The sequence below is a fragment of the Sorex araneus genome, chromosome 4 (assembly GCF_027595985.1).
Source record: "Sorex araneus isolate mSorAra2 chromosome 4, mSorAra2.pri, whole genome shotgun sequence".
Classification (NCBI taxonomy): Eukaryota; Metazoa; Chordata; class Mammalia; order Eulipotyphla; family Soricidae; genus Sorex; species Sorex araneus.
The window spans coordinates 217999027-218015060 of record NC_073305.1 but is presented as its reverse complement, the minus strand read 5'-3'; the positions used below and the strand labels follow the sequence as shown (position 1 = coordinate 218015060).

The following is a 16034-nucleotide window of genomic DNA, read 5'->3' as shown; positions in this document are numbered from 1 at the left end:
AGGCCCTGCTGGGTGGCCCCAGGACTGGCACCTTCAGCTCCCAGCCCCCTCCCCACGTGCCCGCTGCCAGCAGGAACCAGTGGGAGGAATCCACACGCTCCTCTTGGCCTTCTCTTCAGGGAACAGAGACACGGCAAAGTCCGTCTCTGCCACCCACACTTCCACGGGACACTGTGCCCTGGCGGGCGCCCCTCTGCAAACCCACCCAAGCATCCTCTAGTGCTGGTGATGTCCACCCGGCCCGGGAGAAGCTCACGCGGGCTTCCCATGGGACCACCCATCCCATGACCCCCCCAAACCACCATTCCTCAAAGTCAGATAAGCGGCCGCCGCCCGGCCCTTCCCTGCAGCCTGTGCTGGCGGGGGGAGGGCTCCATTTTGGGGGGATAATCACGAGGTGCCTATTTGAAACGACAGGTTGCTGGGCCGGGCTGGCCTCGGGCCCACCTGACCCGCAGCCAAGGGAGAGAGGGCCACGTTCCAGGAGAGACGCCCCACGCCGAGAGGCCCCTGAACCGAGGCTTGGGACTGAGTTCTTAGGCCGAGCGCCCCGGGGTGGGGAGGGAGGGAGGGAGGGAGGGAGGGCAGGGCCGCCTTCCTCACCTGGGGCCCTGAGATGCTCTAACCGAGCCTGGATGTAGCCCCGGGAAAGAGAAGCGTTAGAGGCCCCACGCTGAAACGGTCACCTCGCTGCCTGGTGGAGTCTCGGACACGCCTTGACCAGACCCGCCTCCATCTCCTCCCGGCTTGGAGGATCTGTTCCACCATCCCCAAGGGCTGGCAAGAGGGGCTCAGGGGAAACCCAGCTGGTGGGCGGACCACAAGCCACGGTCCCCGGTCGCACGTACGGACGCTCCGTGAACACGCCTCGGCGTCCTTCCTGCTCACCCACCATCCCCGGCCGACAGCCCTCTTCCCTTCCCGCCTGGTCCCCCGAGGGCCTGCATTCCAAGTCTCGCTCGGATTTACAGCAGAGGCCCCAGAAAGTTGCTCCGGTCTCCCGGGCATCTGATCTCGCCGCCAGGAATGTTTGTTGAGCATATGGTGATCCTACAGATAAATATTTGCCAAGAGTTATCGCCTTCGCCCAGGGAAGTTTTAACTCCGGTCAAGCTCAGAGAATTAACCAAGCAGCCTCTTTTATTGGCTTTTATCGGAGAAACCCACAGTGATTGTTCCGATCATCAAACAGAAATAGGCCGGCCGGATCGAGGGCCGCGTCTCTCTCGGGCAGGGAGCCGGGAACTTTTCCTGCGGGTGTCACAGAGAAAAGGCTGTCAAAGGCCACGTGGGGCTGAACCCAGCTCCCTCGGCCTAATGGGTTTCCCTGTCGTCCCCTTCCCTGCACTGGCTCCCGTGGGGGCCTGACTCCCTGCCCCAGGACCAGGCCCGGTGTCCCCCACTAGGCCTGGGCAACGCCGCTCGGCTGTGGCCTCGGGGTTCCCAGCGGTAACGGGTGCTACACTCGGGTGCCTCCTCTGCCAGCAGCCGGGAGACTTCCAGGGTGGCCCCGCCACACCCTGACTGCACGCCCCGAAAATGCCGTGACTCAGTCATTCCGCAAAGGAGGTGGAGGGGTCAGGACGACGTGAAGGGCCGGGGGGCACCAGTGAAGCCTGCAGGAGTCCCAGGTGGGACCCCGGGTACCATGGAGTCACCCCAGGTACCACCACCAAGATGGAACATGCCACTGTGCCCTTCCGAAGGCAGCGGGAGGAGGGGTCAGGCGTCGGGGGAGGAGGAGGCCGGGGGTCGGGGGAGGAGGAGGAGGTGGGGGGTTGGAGCTGTCCGGCTGAGAAAGCAACACTGGCCACACAGGCCTACCCCCTGCCCAGTGCCCATGAGGGGGGGTCGCACACAGGCAGACACGGTGCAGAGCCCCGGGGAATGGACCCGGGAGAGAGCATGGTCACTGCCCGGTACCAGGCAGGTGTGGACATCCCAGCCCAGCCTGCCCTCTCGCTCCTCGCAGCACTCTGGACTTTCTCCCACTGGCTAAGGTCAGTCTCAAAAAGAGAGGTTGGGTCTGAAAAACACCCATGATTAGGCCAGAGAGAGAGAGCACAGGAGAGAGCACTGGAGAGAGAGCACTGGAGAGAGCACAAGAGGGCACAGGAGAAGGAGAACAAGGCAGAGCACAGGGCTGAGCCCCTGCCTGCATGCAGCCCACTCTGGTTTGACCCCAGCCCTGCACGGGGCTCCGGGAGCCCTGAGCACTGAGGGTGGGTGCGGCTTCCCACCGGGCCCCCCCCCCGTAAGCATGACGGCCCCTCACAGTAGAGGCTGTGACCCGGGGACAGTCCCTAGGGGCAGCTGCTGAAGGGCCAGCGCTGACCCCGGCCACAGAGGCCAGCGTTCTCAGCCCTGCCCACTTCAGGAGTTCAGCGACCTGCCCAAGGCTTGTCTCTGGAAGATTCTTCGGGAAAACGGGGTGCTCGGGGCCATGCCTGGGGGGCTCTGAGCTCACCCCGGCTCTGCCTCCGGCGATCACTCCTGGCAGGCCTTGAACCCAGGCCGGGTTCAAGCAGGCCCCGAGCCCCGAACCCCCAAGATCCCAGCGCTGGGCCGAGGTGGGGCAGCCTGAGCCCACAGCCCCCGATTTCCACCCCCCCCACACAGAAACCCCAGGACCCCCCCCACCTGGCCGGAGCCGCCCCGTCCCGGCCCCTGCGAAGCTGGGTCACACGTCACCTTCCCGGGGCCGGAGCCGGCCGCGAGCAGGTTTGCTGGAGGTGGAGCAGATGTTTAATAACTTTGCAGGAGCGAGGGGCCGTTGCGTAACGCCACTGAGCTATTTCTGAGCTCCGGAAAGTGCTGACTGCTCACTTCGAAGGCTGCTGGGAGAGCAGGAGACGCAAGGGAGAGAATTCCGCCCGCCCCGGCACCCCGCCCGCTCCCCGCGCCTGTGGCTTCGGAAGCCCCGGGTACAGAAACGGCCAGCCCTGTCCTCCGCGTGTTCTGCCACCAAGCCCTGCCCGCAGCCCAGAGGCGGCAGGTCGTGGGGAGGCGCCCGGGGGTCACACGTGAGGCCGCGGACACGGGCAGAGCCAGCCCCAGGGACACGCGCCACTCCCCCACACTCCCTCCCAGCGGAGCTGGACTCGGCCCCGGACTCTCCCAGGCTACGGCAGCTTCCCTGGCCCAAAGCGGGGCTCCGGGGGGTCCCGAGACAGTGCTCTGCTCGCAGGGTAGGGGACTGTCTCGAACCCGGCTGGAAACGCAGCTGCTGCAAGGTCGGCGCGCCAGCCCCTGAGCTGACCAGACACTCAGAGCTGCGGCATCTCCGTGCCCTCGGGGCCGGGCCGAGGCGTGCCTGGGGGTGGCGGTGCCCTGCCTCTGTGGGGGCGCCCGCCGGCCACTCCCGACGGCCTGACTGTCCTCAAACGCGGACCGTGGCCGTGGGGAAATGCGGGCCTACAGAGGGGGACGGGAGGACGCCGAGGAGCCCTCGGGAGGCGACTGCCGGGGTGCCCTAGTTTGCCGGTTAGGAGAGAATCTCTGTTTACGTCATCACACACACACAGGCCCACAGTCTTACACAAGTATACACACACCCTCTCTCATACACACACACATTCACACACACACTCACGTATACACACAGATTCAAACACACTCTTACAGATACACACACTCACACACACTCAAACATATACATTCACACACATACATATACACACATTCACATACATACTCTTACATATATACACATACATTCACACATACTCAAACACATACATTCACACACATACATATATACACATTCGCACACATACTCTTATATATATATACACACACAATCACACACACTCAAACACATTCACATACATACATATACACACATTCACACACATACTCTTACATATATACACACACAATCACACACATTCAAATTATATACATTCACATACATACTCCTACATATACACACAGTCTCACAATACTCTTATGTATATACACAGACTCAAACACACTTCCATATACACACATGCTCTCACATAAACATACTTTCATACACACACTCTTACAGGTACACACCTTCACACACATACTCTCACACTCAAACATATTTATACATACTCACATTTATGCACACATACTCTTACATGCGCAAACACATTCACACACACTCTTACATACATACACACAAATTCAAACATACTCAAACACATATATTTACACACACACTCCTACATATATACACATATTCACACTCTTACATATACACAAATACATTCACACACATTTAAACACATACATTCACACACTCTTACATATATTCACTCTTACACATATACACACACATTCACAGTCACACACATATATTCACATACACACTCCTACATATAGACACAAACTCTTACATATATATACACATTCACATACTCTTACATATATACACACATTCACACACTCAAACACATACATTCACACACTCATATATATACACTCTTACATATATACACACATTCACACACTATTACATATACACATTCACACACACTCTTACGTATATACACACATTTACACAATACTCTCACACACTCAAACACATTCACATACATTCTTACACTCACTCATAACATACATGTTCAAAACACTCAAAAATTCTCACGTATATTCTTACCCATTCACACGTGCTCTTACACACATTTACACACTCAAATAATCTCACAATTGCTCTTACACACATTAACACACACATTCATACACTCACATACACTTATACACTCACACACTCTTACACACTCACACACACACAAGCACACCGGCAGCCCTCCTGCCCCACCTGTGTGAACCCTGCAAAGCCTGACGCCTGCCCAGACCCATCGAGACGTTTCCGCTGCTGACAGTGGTCAGCCCGGTTTTCCGACAGCGACTTCCTGTCGGTCTAAGCCACCTGGCCAGTCCCCACCAGGCTGGACGCAGGCCCCTGCTCCACCCCGCCCAGCCCTGACCCAAAGTACCCGCCTCACTCAGGAACTTGTTAAGAACCGGCTTCTCGGAGCCTCCAAGTGCCACAGAATTGAGAACCGAGTGGGGGCGGGAACGGGGGTCCACCCTGGGCCTGAACTGTCCCTGCTGGCCCTTCCTGCTGCGAGCAGGCGCTGCACCGGCCAGAGTCCAGCCCCCAGCCCTGCACAGGTCTCCGAGCCCCTCCAGGAGGGGTCCCTGGGCGCACAGCCAGCAGCAATAATAAAAATGCACATCCTCCGTGACCCCTAAATTCTCCCTCCGTCTCCACCCTAGAGAGACTCAAACATGCGCTTACGGAAACCCGCGGGGGGAGCAGCTCTGCATTTCCGCGGAACAGTCGGAATTCGGATCCTAAGTCGGAAAAACAGGGGCTGGCCGGGCTCTTTCTGAGAAATGCAAAGGGTGGTCCAATCTCCCAGGCCGCGAGCAGCCACAGCCAGCTCTGTCTGACAGGCAACCGCACATGCCTGCACCTGTACGTCTATGCAGGCAGCACACGCGTGTACCCCACCCAGATAGCACGCGAGGAAGACGAGAAGGCGGCTAGGCGGGCGGGACACGGAGGCCACGCCAGGCAGCCGCGAGTCTACAGTGCTCAGTAAAGCAAGAGGCAGGGCTGGAGAGATAGCACAGGGGGTAGGGCACTTGCCCTGCACGCGGCCAACTCAGGTTCCACCCCCCCCCCCCCCGCATCCCTGAGGGTCCCCTGAGCACCACCAGGAGTGATTCCTGCGCCTAGAGCCAGCAGTCAGCCTGAGCACCGCTAGCTGTGGACTAACCCCCCCAACCAATAAAAAAAATATAAACCAAAAGAAAAGAAGAAAAGGAAGTTGCCAGAAAGCCAAACTGAACGGGCTTTCTGAGCCAGGGCAGAAAGAACAGAACATCCGGAGCGTGACCCATCCAGGCCCCCAGCGCCGCTTGCCAAACGGACCCCCAGGCTCCGCCCAGCCCGCCGCCCCCGGGGACCCCGCAGGCGCACGCGCATGCGCGCGCAGAGAGGCGGGGACACTCACTGGTGCAGCGTGTGCTGAGGGGCCTCCGGCTTCTCTGACTGCCCGTAGCAGCTGGCCTTGGCCTCGGGGATGTAGGAGAACTTCTCCAGCATGGACGCGGCGGCCGTGGTGAGGATGCCCAGGCCGTCCCTGACCCGGGCCTCCAGGCTGTAGTCCCAGTCGTCGTAGGACACGGAGATGAGGCCCGAGGGGAACTCCTTGGGGATGAGCTCCGTGTTGCCCGACACCAGGCTGGGCACGATCCAGAAGAAGTCGTAGCCCGTGAGGCCGAGCGCCCGCGCCTCGCTCAGGATGGCCACGGCCTCGTCCTTGGAGCAGTACAGCAGGATCACCGACGAGTGGATCTTCTTCAGCTGCACCTGCGTCTTGGCGTCCTCGAAGGACGTGTCCAGGGTGATGACGTTCTGCACGTCCCAGCCCACGAAGCTGTTGTCCACCGTGGTCTTGACGAAGCTGATGAACTCCCGGTAGCCGGGGAAGATGGTGGTGACCAGCGAGAAGGTGTGCCAGTCGTAGTCCTGCATGATCTTCAGCATGACCGTGGCCTGCTGCTGGATGGACGCGCCGAACTGGAAGAAGGTGGACGTCGGGTCCTGCCGGCAGGGAGAGAGAGAGAGAGAGAAACAGGGCGTGAGGCGGGGGCGGCCCAGAGACGCCTCCCTACACCCACGCACCCACCCACCCATGCACCCAGCGGCGCTCTCTCAGCCTTCCTGTGCGCTCATGTGTGTGCCTGACCCCGGGACGGATGCCGCCCCCTCCCCACCAGGACAGAAGGCCACGGCTGGGGACGGGGAAGGGCCCACCCTCCACTCACCTCCCCCTTCTCCATGCCCACCAAACTCTCTGGCTCGGGGAGGTGCATGGCTGGGAATGAACCCATCCTCGTGTCTTTCCACGAGCCCCCTGGTGCAGGCAGAGGTGGGGGACACGCCGGGCACCTGGGCCTGCCACGTCTGAAGCCCTCACTTGGTCAACACGCTCCCGGGCCGACCTTGGCCGGTGGGTGGCTCTTGATGCCACTTAACTCTAGGTGCCCTGCACTACCCTGAATGCAGCGGGCACACACGGACCCGACAGAGAAAATCTTTCTGGCTGCCCTCACCATCTCAGGGGTCCTCAGCCAGGGCCCGTGGTGGGGGGAGCCGGGGAGGCTGCCAGGCAGCAGCAAACACGATGCAGGCCTGCGTTGGCCAGGCAGTGGGCAGAGGGCAGTGGGCACCACTGCGGAGAGGGATGGGGCACGCGGCCCCCACAGCAGAGCAGGAGGGCGTGGGGGGGCTCTAGTTCCAGCAGCCCCCAGGGGACCACCCAATGACTCCAGGCACGCGAGATAAACGCATTAGGGCTCCGGGAGGAGGAGAGAATAAGACGGTGCCAGGGAGATTGGCAGCAACCGCCAGCGTGTATGGCCTCGGGGGGCATGTTCAGACACTCAGATTCGATTCTGAGCACAGGAGGAGCGGCTGGATGCGGGCGCAGGGGAGACGGACACGGAAATGGGCAACAGAGGCTCCCCCGCCCCCAGGCCCGACTGCCCCCCCCCAGCCTAAGTGCCACCTGCAAAAGGTCTCTGGGCCAAGGCTTTGCAAACGCCCCTCCTGTAACCCCGCCCCCCTCCCCCGTGTTCCTATGAATTGTACTCTGGGGGGCGGGGGAGGATGAGGGTCTCGGCGGCCACTCTGCGCGGAGGCGCTGCCCCGTGTCCAGCTCACGCACTCCGGGCCCGGGAGGGAGCCGCGGGAACAGATGCTCCGACCGCGCGGTGGCAGAACGCGCCAAATGCCAACTCAACAGAAGGTGCGCCTCGGCGTCGCAGCAAAACAGGATCTGACGCACGCCGATGCCGCCCCGCCCCCGCAGCCAGCGGGCCGGGCCCTCGGGGGTCGCGGGTGGGCTGCAGGGGGGCTTCGCCGCGGCCGGCTGCCTCGCGCGCTGCGGTGGTGGGGCCCGCGTGTGTGTGTGTGTGTCTGTGTGAACACACGCGTGTAAACACACGTCCGCCACATGGAGGGGGCGTGAGTCCGTCCGTGGCTCTGAGAAGGGGACTTGGCAGCAGGGCCTGTCACCCCTGATGATCCGACCTCGTGTGCCCTCATTTGAAATCACGGGCTCTTGGGGTCGTTTTGGTGGGACGGGGGCCCAACTGTGCTCAGAGCACTGTGCTCGGGATCAATCCTGGTGGAGATCAGGGGATGCTGGGGGATGCTGGGGATCGAACCCAGGTCGACTTGCAAGGCGAGCACCCTGCCCTCTGCACTACCGCTCTCTGGTCCTTAAAATCATGATTTTATCTGAATGAGTCAAAATTGTCTCTGTGTCTGTCTCTGTCTCTGTCTCCCTACCCCCCCCCCTCTCTCTCTCTCTCTCTCTCTCTCTCTCTCTCTCTCTCTCTCTCTCTCTCTCCCCCCCCCTCTCTCTCTCTCTCTCTCACACACACACACACACACACACACCAGTGCTCCCCTAAAATCATGGGTTTGGGTGCAGCCATGTGGCCTGAGGCAGAGAGGGGAAAAAAAAATGTTTTCTAGAAGAAGGAGGAGGAGGAGGAGGAGGAGGAGGAGGAGGAGGAGGAGGAGGAGGAGGAGGAGGAGGAGGAGGAGGAGGAGGAGGAGGAGGAGGAGGAGGAGGAGGAGGAGGAGGAGGAGGAGGAGGAGGAGGAGGAGGAGGAGGAGGAGGAGGAGGAGGAGGAGGAGGAGGAGGAGGAGAAGAAGAAGAAGAAGAAGAAGAAGAAGAAGAAGAAGAAGAAGAAGAAGAAGAAGAAGAAGAAGAAGAAGAAGAAGAAGAAGAAGAAGAAGAAGAAATGCTACTGGGCTGCTTCCAACATTATAGTTCTATGAATTTTACCTAATTAAATCAATTAAAGTGGGTAACAGATTTAAAGACTTTGGATAATTCTCTTTTTCCCTACAGTAGCTTTGGAGAAATTCAATATTCTTGGATTGATGAATCGTTTTAAATCACGCCTCAACAAGGCTGCGAAGTGCCCAAGGGCAGAGATCGCTCCTGTCCTCAATTCCCCGTCCCCAGAACTTGGCACCTTCCGGGCTGGTGAGTGGAGGAAGCGGGTGTGAGGGAGTGAGTGAAGCCACGGAAACGACCTTGGCAAAACCATTAACGAAACTGTCCAAGGGGAGAATGGCGCCTCCTGGGAGAGCACATTCCCGGGGGCTCTCGAATGTTCTGTTGCTCAAATAAAATCCTGAACCCTCGCCCTCCCCACGGCAGCAAAAAGGGGCCACGTCCCCACCCCATGTCGCAAATAGATTTGAGGCCAGAGAGACAGTCCAGCGGGCAGGGCGCTTGCCGTGCAGGTGGCCCCGGCCCACCAGGTCTGACCCCCAGCCCCTCCCCACACGCCTGGGCCCTACCAGGAGAGATTCCTGAGTGTGGAGTCAGGAGCCAGGAGGGATCCCTGAGCACTGCCAGGTGTGGCCCCAGCAAACCAACCAACAACAGCACATTACATATTGTAGATATCGTAGCACTGTCGCACTGTCGTCCCGTTGTTCATCGATTTGCTCGAGCGGGCACCAGTAACGTCTTCATTGTGAGACTTATTGTTACTGTTTTTGACATATCAAATACATCACGGGGAGCTTGCCAGGCTCTGCCGTGTGGGCAGGATACTCTCGGTAGCTTGCTGGGCTCCCCGAGAGGGACGGAGGAATTGAACCCGGGTCGGCGGCATGCAAGGCAAACACCCTACCTGCTGCGCTATCGCTCCAGTCCATTATATATACTATGTATATAATGGTCCATTATATATATAATGTACCCAGCAGGTCACACAGAAACAGGATTATTTACTCTGACACCCGCCACAGGCCGGGCATGGGGGTGACTCCCGACACTGCCCAGCCAGGAGACTTTGTCACCTCCCCGATGGGACCCAGGAGCTCCCGCCCATCGGACTGTCCTTGGGTTGAGGATGGAATAAAGTCCATGTCTGGTCCAGCCACGGGGGTCCTGTCTCCACCCTGAGCTGTTGATGTCCCCCCACATAGGCAGCCCTGGGGGGCTGGGCCCGAGAGGGGGTCACTGCAGCGGGCCTGCGGTCACTCTGGAGACCACGGCGGAGCCTGGCAGGAAGCGAGGCCAGCCTCCCTCTGGTCCTGAGCAGGTCTCTCGAGGATCCCGGCTCGGTCTTCTCCCCTCTGCACACCAACCCCCCCCCCCCGCTCAAGGCCCGGGGGGCTGCGGGCGTGGGCTAGGGAAGACCCCCGCACCCCAGTGCCGTGTCTAGTGGCCCTCACGCGGTGTGTCCCCACCGTGGCCACTCCCATGGGAAGCTGCAGAAATCAGCGCCGGCCGTGAACGCTTGCTGCTGCCCCTCAGAGGCGGGGCCTGCAGAGAGGGACTGCCCGCTCCCAGCTTCCCAAGGGCGCTCCTTGGCCCCGCAGGAGGGACAGGGGCGGGGGGGTGTGGTCGGACCCCCAGGACGTGGCATCCGAGATGCCCGTCTGGCGCTTTCTCCTCCCTCGCTCCTGCACTTCCTGCCGGGGAGGAGAGGGCTGCTCACGGCCCCCCGCCTGTCCTCTGCACACGCGCCAGATCCGTCCCCGACCACCCCTGGCACCAGCCCCCACGGCAGGGAACAGATTTCAGACACCCACTTTGCTTCTGAAGCAAGAGCAGCTCCCGGCCGGGCCCACCGCCCTGTACAGAACAAACCATCTCCAGCACCAGAGCAAGGGAGAGGCCGGGGCTGGGGGACGGGTGTGTGGGGGGGAGTTCTGGGTCTCTGCTCCTCCCCCACCCCATCAGCTACCACCTCCTTAGCACGTGCGGATCCTGATCTTGCTCTCTGATGTGCCACCCCAGTCGGCGACTTGCTGAGCCCCAAGGCCTGAGGCTGTGAGTCCGACACTGACCTTCATTTCCCTTCCTCGGGCTATAAAGGGCGCCCACACCCATTATGTCTCTGAGCCCGCGGCCCCAGCAAGGGGTCACTGGAACAGTTAAGAGCCTCTGTGGATGGCTTTTCTCATAAAGATGCAGGAAGTGAGGTGAAGGGGTTGCCCGAAAATCCACAGGGCCCCCTTGCGGACAGCGGCTTGGTTATTACAGGATGGCATCTATGTTCCGACGCCCCCCCATTCACCCGGTGGGTTCTCATTCCCGGCCACACAGGAGAATCGGGCGGAGAGTTATTGCAAAATTTAAAACAAAAAACACCACTGATCACGGTGCCTGTGTGCCAACCCCAAGGAAGCTGAATTTCCCCACGATGGATATATGAACTCGGAAGCTAATTGACTCGCTTTTCCCTGTCTCATCTCAACAGCAGGACCAGTATTCTTCAACTTGGTGTCTTCAAAACTCAGCACAGTGTCTGCCACCCAATACATATCTGGTGAGAAAATTAATGAGCAAGAAACTCATCCCCGGGGAAGCCTGGAGACGTGGGGGGGGGGGGTGGAGGGGGCGGGCACCAACCCCACAGCCCTTCCTAATGCTAATTTTCCTTCTGTCTCATGGTGGGCGCCAGCAACAGAGAGAAGGTGGCCCAGAAAAGATCTCGGGATACCCCCTTGGGAACCTGCTTTCCTTCTGGAAGACTCTCCTGGTGGATCCCGGCGTGCCGTCTGCCACTCTCCCGTGGGTCTGAGCTTATAAACCTCCTGCTTCGTTTTCCATGGATGAGGAGGAGCAGAGGAGATACCAGTCTTGGGACGTCTAATGCGGAAAGCATCCTCCTGGGCAATAAGCTGAATCTGTCTCACCCAGGAGCCTCCATCCCCTCGGCACCCGGGCGTCTCCTCTCCGCCACCACCGTGTCTGTCCACCACCATCACCATCACCCGCCACCCCCGCCTCCTCCACCACCACTGTCACCATCCTCCACACGACCACCGCCATCCACCTCCATCGGCCACCACCGTCCCCGTCGTCCACCCTCTTCATCCTCCCCGTCATTCTCCTCCTCCACCGTCATCACCCACCGCCATCGTCCTCCGGCACTCTGCTCCTCTGTCACCGGCATCCGCCACCATCCGCCTCCACCGCCACCCTATTCCCCCCGACACCATCGTCCACCATGGCTGCTCTCTGCCACCCTCCTCCTCTGCTTCCTCCACAGTCACCAGCACCATGACACTCTTCGTGACCGGCCTCCTTATCTTCTCTTCCGTGGCCTTCATGTCATAAGTATCCACCACCGCCATGACCAATCACTGTCCACCACCACCACCACCAAGCACTGTTCACCACCAACAATCACTGTCCAACACCACCACCACCAACCACTGTCCACTACTGCCATGACCAATCATTGTCAACTATCACCACCACCATCCACTGTCCACCACCACCATGACCGATCACTGTCCACCTTCACCACCACCAAGCACTGTTCACCAACAACAACCACTGTCCACCACCACCACCATCTGCTGTCCACCACCTCCATGATCTACCACTGTCAACTATCACCACCACCATCCACTGTCCACCATCACCACCACCAAGCACTGTCCATCACCAATGACCACTGTCCACCACCACCATGACCAACCACTGTCCACCATCACCACCACCAATCACTGTCCACTATCACCACCACCAATCACTGTCCACCATCACCACCACCATCCACTGTCCACCATCACCATGACCAACCACTGTCAACTATCACCACCACCACCAAGCACTGTCCACCAAGAATAACCACTGTCCACCATCACTACCACCATCCACTGTCCACCACCAACATGACCAATCACTGTTCACCACCACCAACAACCACTGTCCACCATCACCATGACCAATCACTGTCCACCATCACCATGACCAACCACTGTCCACCATCACCATTCACCACCAACTCTCATTGTCATTATCCTCACATTTCTCCACCTCCTGCTCCTCTTCCTCTTTGCTGTCATTAAGACCATCCTCACAACTAGCATTTATTGGACATATCAGCGTGTGTGGTACAATGTAGCGTGTCTTACTCCGACCTCTGTTACAGATTTAAGAACTCAGACTCAGAAAACGTAACTTGCCGAGACTTGCCAAGCTAGTACGCGGCAGAGCCAGGTGCTCAGGACCGTAACATTTGCATGCAGAATTTGTATGCTAAGCTACTGGGAAACACTCCTAAGAAGAACAGGAAACTCCGTGTGTGTGTGTGTGTGTGTGTGTGTGTGTGTGTGTGTGTGTGTGTGTGGTGCGCTAAATAACAATCACTCAATCTCTTTTGAAACACCCAGTGAGGAAAGCAAGCCTCTCCGAGGTCGGAAGCCTCCACAAAAGCCCTCCTGTGGACCGGGAACTGACGTAGGAGAAGAAACGCGCTGCAGAGAGGAACCAGTCTCGGGCGCCATTTCTCCGCAGCAGGTGCTTTGGGTGGATGGGAGCATCCACTGAATCCCACTCCCGCAGCGCCCACTGGCCAGCCTGTCTTCCGACGCGTGTGCCAGCCCTCCCTTGGCACCCTCCGGAGAGGAGGCGAGAGATCCTCTGGGTTTACTGCAGCGAGCCCCACGCACGCTACTCCAGCTCAGAGGCGCCCAGCACGCCGGGAGGGCCCCCCGGACCCCTGCCTTGCTCCTTGTCCCTTTCAGTCCCTCGGCTGTGCCTTCCCCAAGGGTCCCAGAGGCCTGATGTCAGCCCTTTCCCCACCTCCCCTCCCCCCACCTTGCACGCTGCAGCCGGATCCCACGGTCTGGGTTAAGGTTCCCCTGGGTTTGTTCCTCTCAGCAGCTCCCACCACCTTCAGGAAAAGGCGGTAACAGGGCGTCCCCACCAACCCGGATGCAAGTGACCAGAGGTCAGCTCTGAGTTCCGGGAGAGGTCAGCGCTCTACAAACAGGTGACTAGCGGAATGACTGAGTCAGCGATCCGTGTTTGTGTGTGTGTGTGAGTGTCTGTGTGTGTCTGTGTAAGGAAAAACCAAAAGAAATGTTTCCATTTACCCTTGTCCATCATTCCTCAAAAACACCCCTGCCTGTCGCCCACGGACAGAACACCCCCCTAAGAACCTCTCATCAGACCCTGTGAGATGAACAGGCTGCCCCCCCCGCCCCCCACTATTTTGCTTCTCTTGGCACAATCTGCCTGTGTCCTTTTCAAATCAGGCACCACCGCCTTCCCCTGCTCTCTGCACATCAGAAGCTTCACCTTGAAATTGGGGTGGGGGAGGACTCGGGTTCCAGCCACGGTCTCTTCCACGGTGCTCACACACTCCAACTCAGAGACTGGAAGGGAACCGGGCTGAATCCAAGAATGGGCTACACCCACTGTGAGGGCCAGTACCTTGACCAAGGGTATCTCTGGGCTCAGAACCTGTTATTTTTTGTTTGTTGGTTGGTTGGTTTTTAGGTTTTTGGGTCACACCTGGCGATGCTCAGGGGTTACTCCTGGCTCTGCACTCAGGAATTACTCCTGGCGGTGCTCGGGGGACCCTATGGGATGCTGGGATTCGAACCCGGGTCGGCCGCGTGCAAGGCAAACGCCCTCCCCGCTGTGCTGTCGCTCTAGCCCCAGAACCTGTTTTCTATCTTAGCACTCTGCCTCCCGAAGTTCATCCAGGTGCACGTATGGAAAATCTCCAGAACTATCTTTAATCAATTCCTCCTCACCGTATCCCCCAGTTGCCAACTGACCCGCCACCGAGTGAACCATCCCCCTAAAACGACACCCCTGTTCCTGCCAGAAGTAGCTAGATTTCTTGGCGCCCCCTTTCATAGAACCCAAGCCACTGGTATGTAAGGTTTGCTCAGACCACAGGGCGACCAGTTGATGACAGCGACATTTCCGAAATCAAAGATGGTGACCCGTCCCAGCACGGAGGGCAGGGGTCACGGCCCACCTGGACAGGAAGGCCCCAGGCTGCGGGCCCTGCTTCCTCCCACCCCACCCTACAGCTACAGGCTGGGCCCAGCACAGCCGTCCCACTGGGTCCCTGTTCCCTCCCCCTCTTCTTCCGCCCGGGATAATTTAAAATCCCTTCTGGGGTGGGGCTCACCAGAGGTTGCCTGGGAGTGCACCCCAATAAACTTCTATTTCTGGAAAAAAAAAGGGGGGAGGCTAGAGAAAGAGGGACACGGGGTAAGGGGAAATGACCGGAAACTCTCCTATTCCAGAGTAGGCGACACAGTCGCTCTGAGCCACTGACCCTCGGCCGTAACTGTCCTACACCTCTTGTCCAGCCACTGCTGATCATGTGGGCCTTGAGAAGTTATATTTCAAAGGCTCGGACAAGATGCAAGACTTACACGTCACAGCCTTCACCCCTGGCCATCAGAGCTGAAGCCCCCGCGCCCCCACCCCAAGTCAGGCCAGCCCCACCCCCGAAGGTGCCAATCCGAGCATCTAGACTGGCCTCTGGCTTTTCCGGCTTCCTGGGCGGGGCCGGCGTGTGGCCGAGTGGAGGATACCCTCGAGGACCCGAGCTCGGGCTCCCGGCGGGAGGGAGGGGATCTGTCTGGTGCGTTCGGACCTCTCAGCCCCACGCCGCCCCCGCCCCATCAGAAGTGTCCGTCGAGGACGGACATGTGGGTTCTCCCCCGAGTACGTGGCACGTCCTATCCCACCCGCTGCGGCCAAGTTCGACCTCCCTGTCTCCCGGGCGGGGAAATTCAGCCTCGGGGGGGTTGGCGGACTCTTCCCGAGTCCAGTAAATCCAAGGGACAGCATGAGCCAGACGGGTGGGGGAGGGGGTATCTCTGGCTGTGTCCCCTCCGGGCGGCTGTGCAGTGTCTGCTCCCACGGGGGATGGGAGCGAGTCCCGGGGACAGTCTGCTGGGCAGATTCAGGAAGTTCCACCTAAGCCTCCGGCTTCTCCCTCTGCCCCACGGGAGGGAGGACACTGTCATCAGCCACTGCGCCGACTGGCAGGTGACGCCAAGAGGGGCCCTGCAAGGACCTGGCTGGCGTGGCGCCAATCGCGGAGAAGGTAAAAGCCACAGGCCAGCCCGGGCCGTGTCTGGGTGTTGGCAAATGAGGGCTCAGCCGGGCTCAGCCGGGCTCTCCGCCACCCTCCTTGGCCAGGGGGTTCAGCCAACCCCACGGAGTCAGCTCGGGGCTCAGGAC

General features: G+C 59.4%; 1 protein-coding gene across 1 annotated transcript in view; it reads right to left on the bottom strand.

Annotated features, from left to right (window-relative positions):
- Window positions 1-16034, bottom strand: part of GRIN2A (glutamate ionotropic receptor NMDA type subunit 2A) — a 275021-nt gene that overhangs the window by 134018 nt on the left and 124969 nt on the right. The window contains exon 4 of the mRNA XM_055136810.1: window positions 5994-6586. Within this exon, the coding sequence (XP_054992785.1) occupies window positions 5994-6586 (593 nt within the window). The remainder of the gene's footprint in view (window positions 1-5993; window positions 6587-16034) is intronic.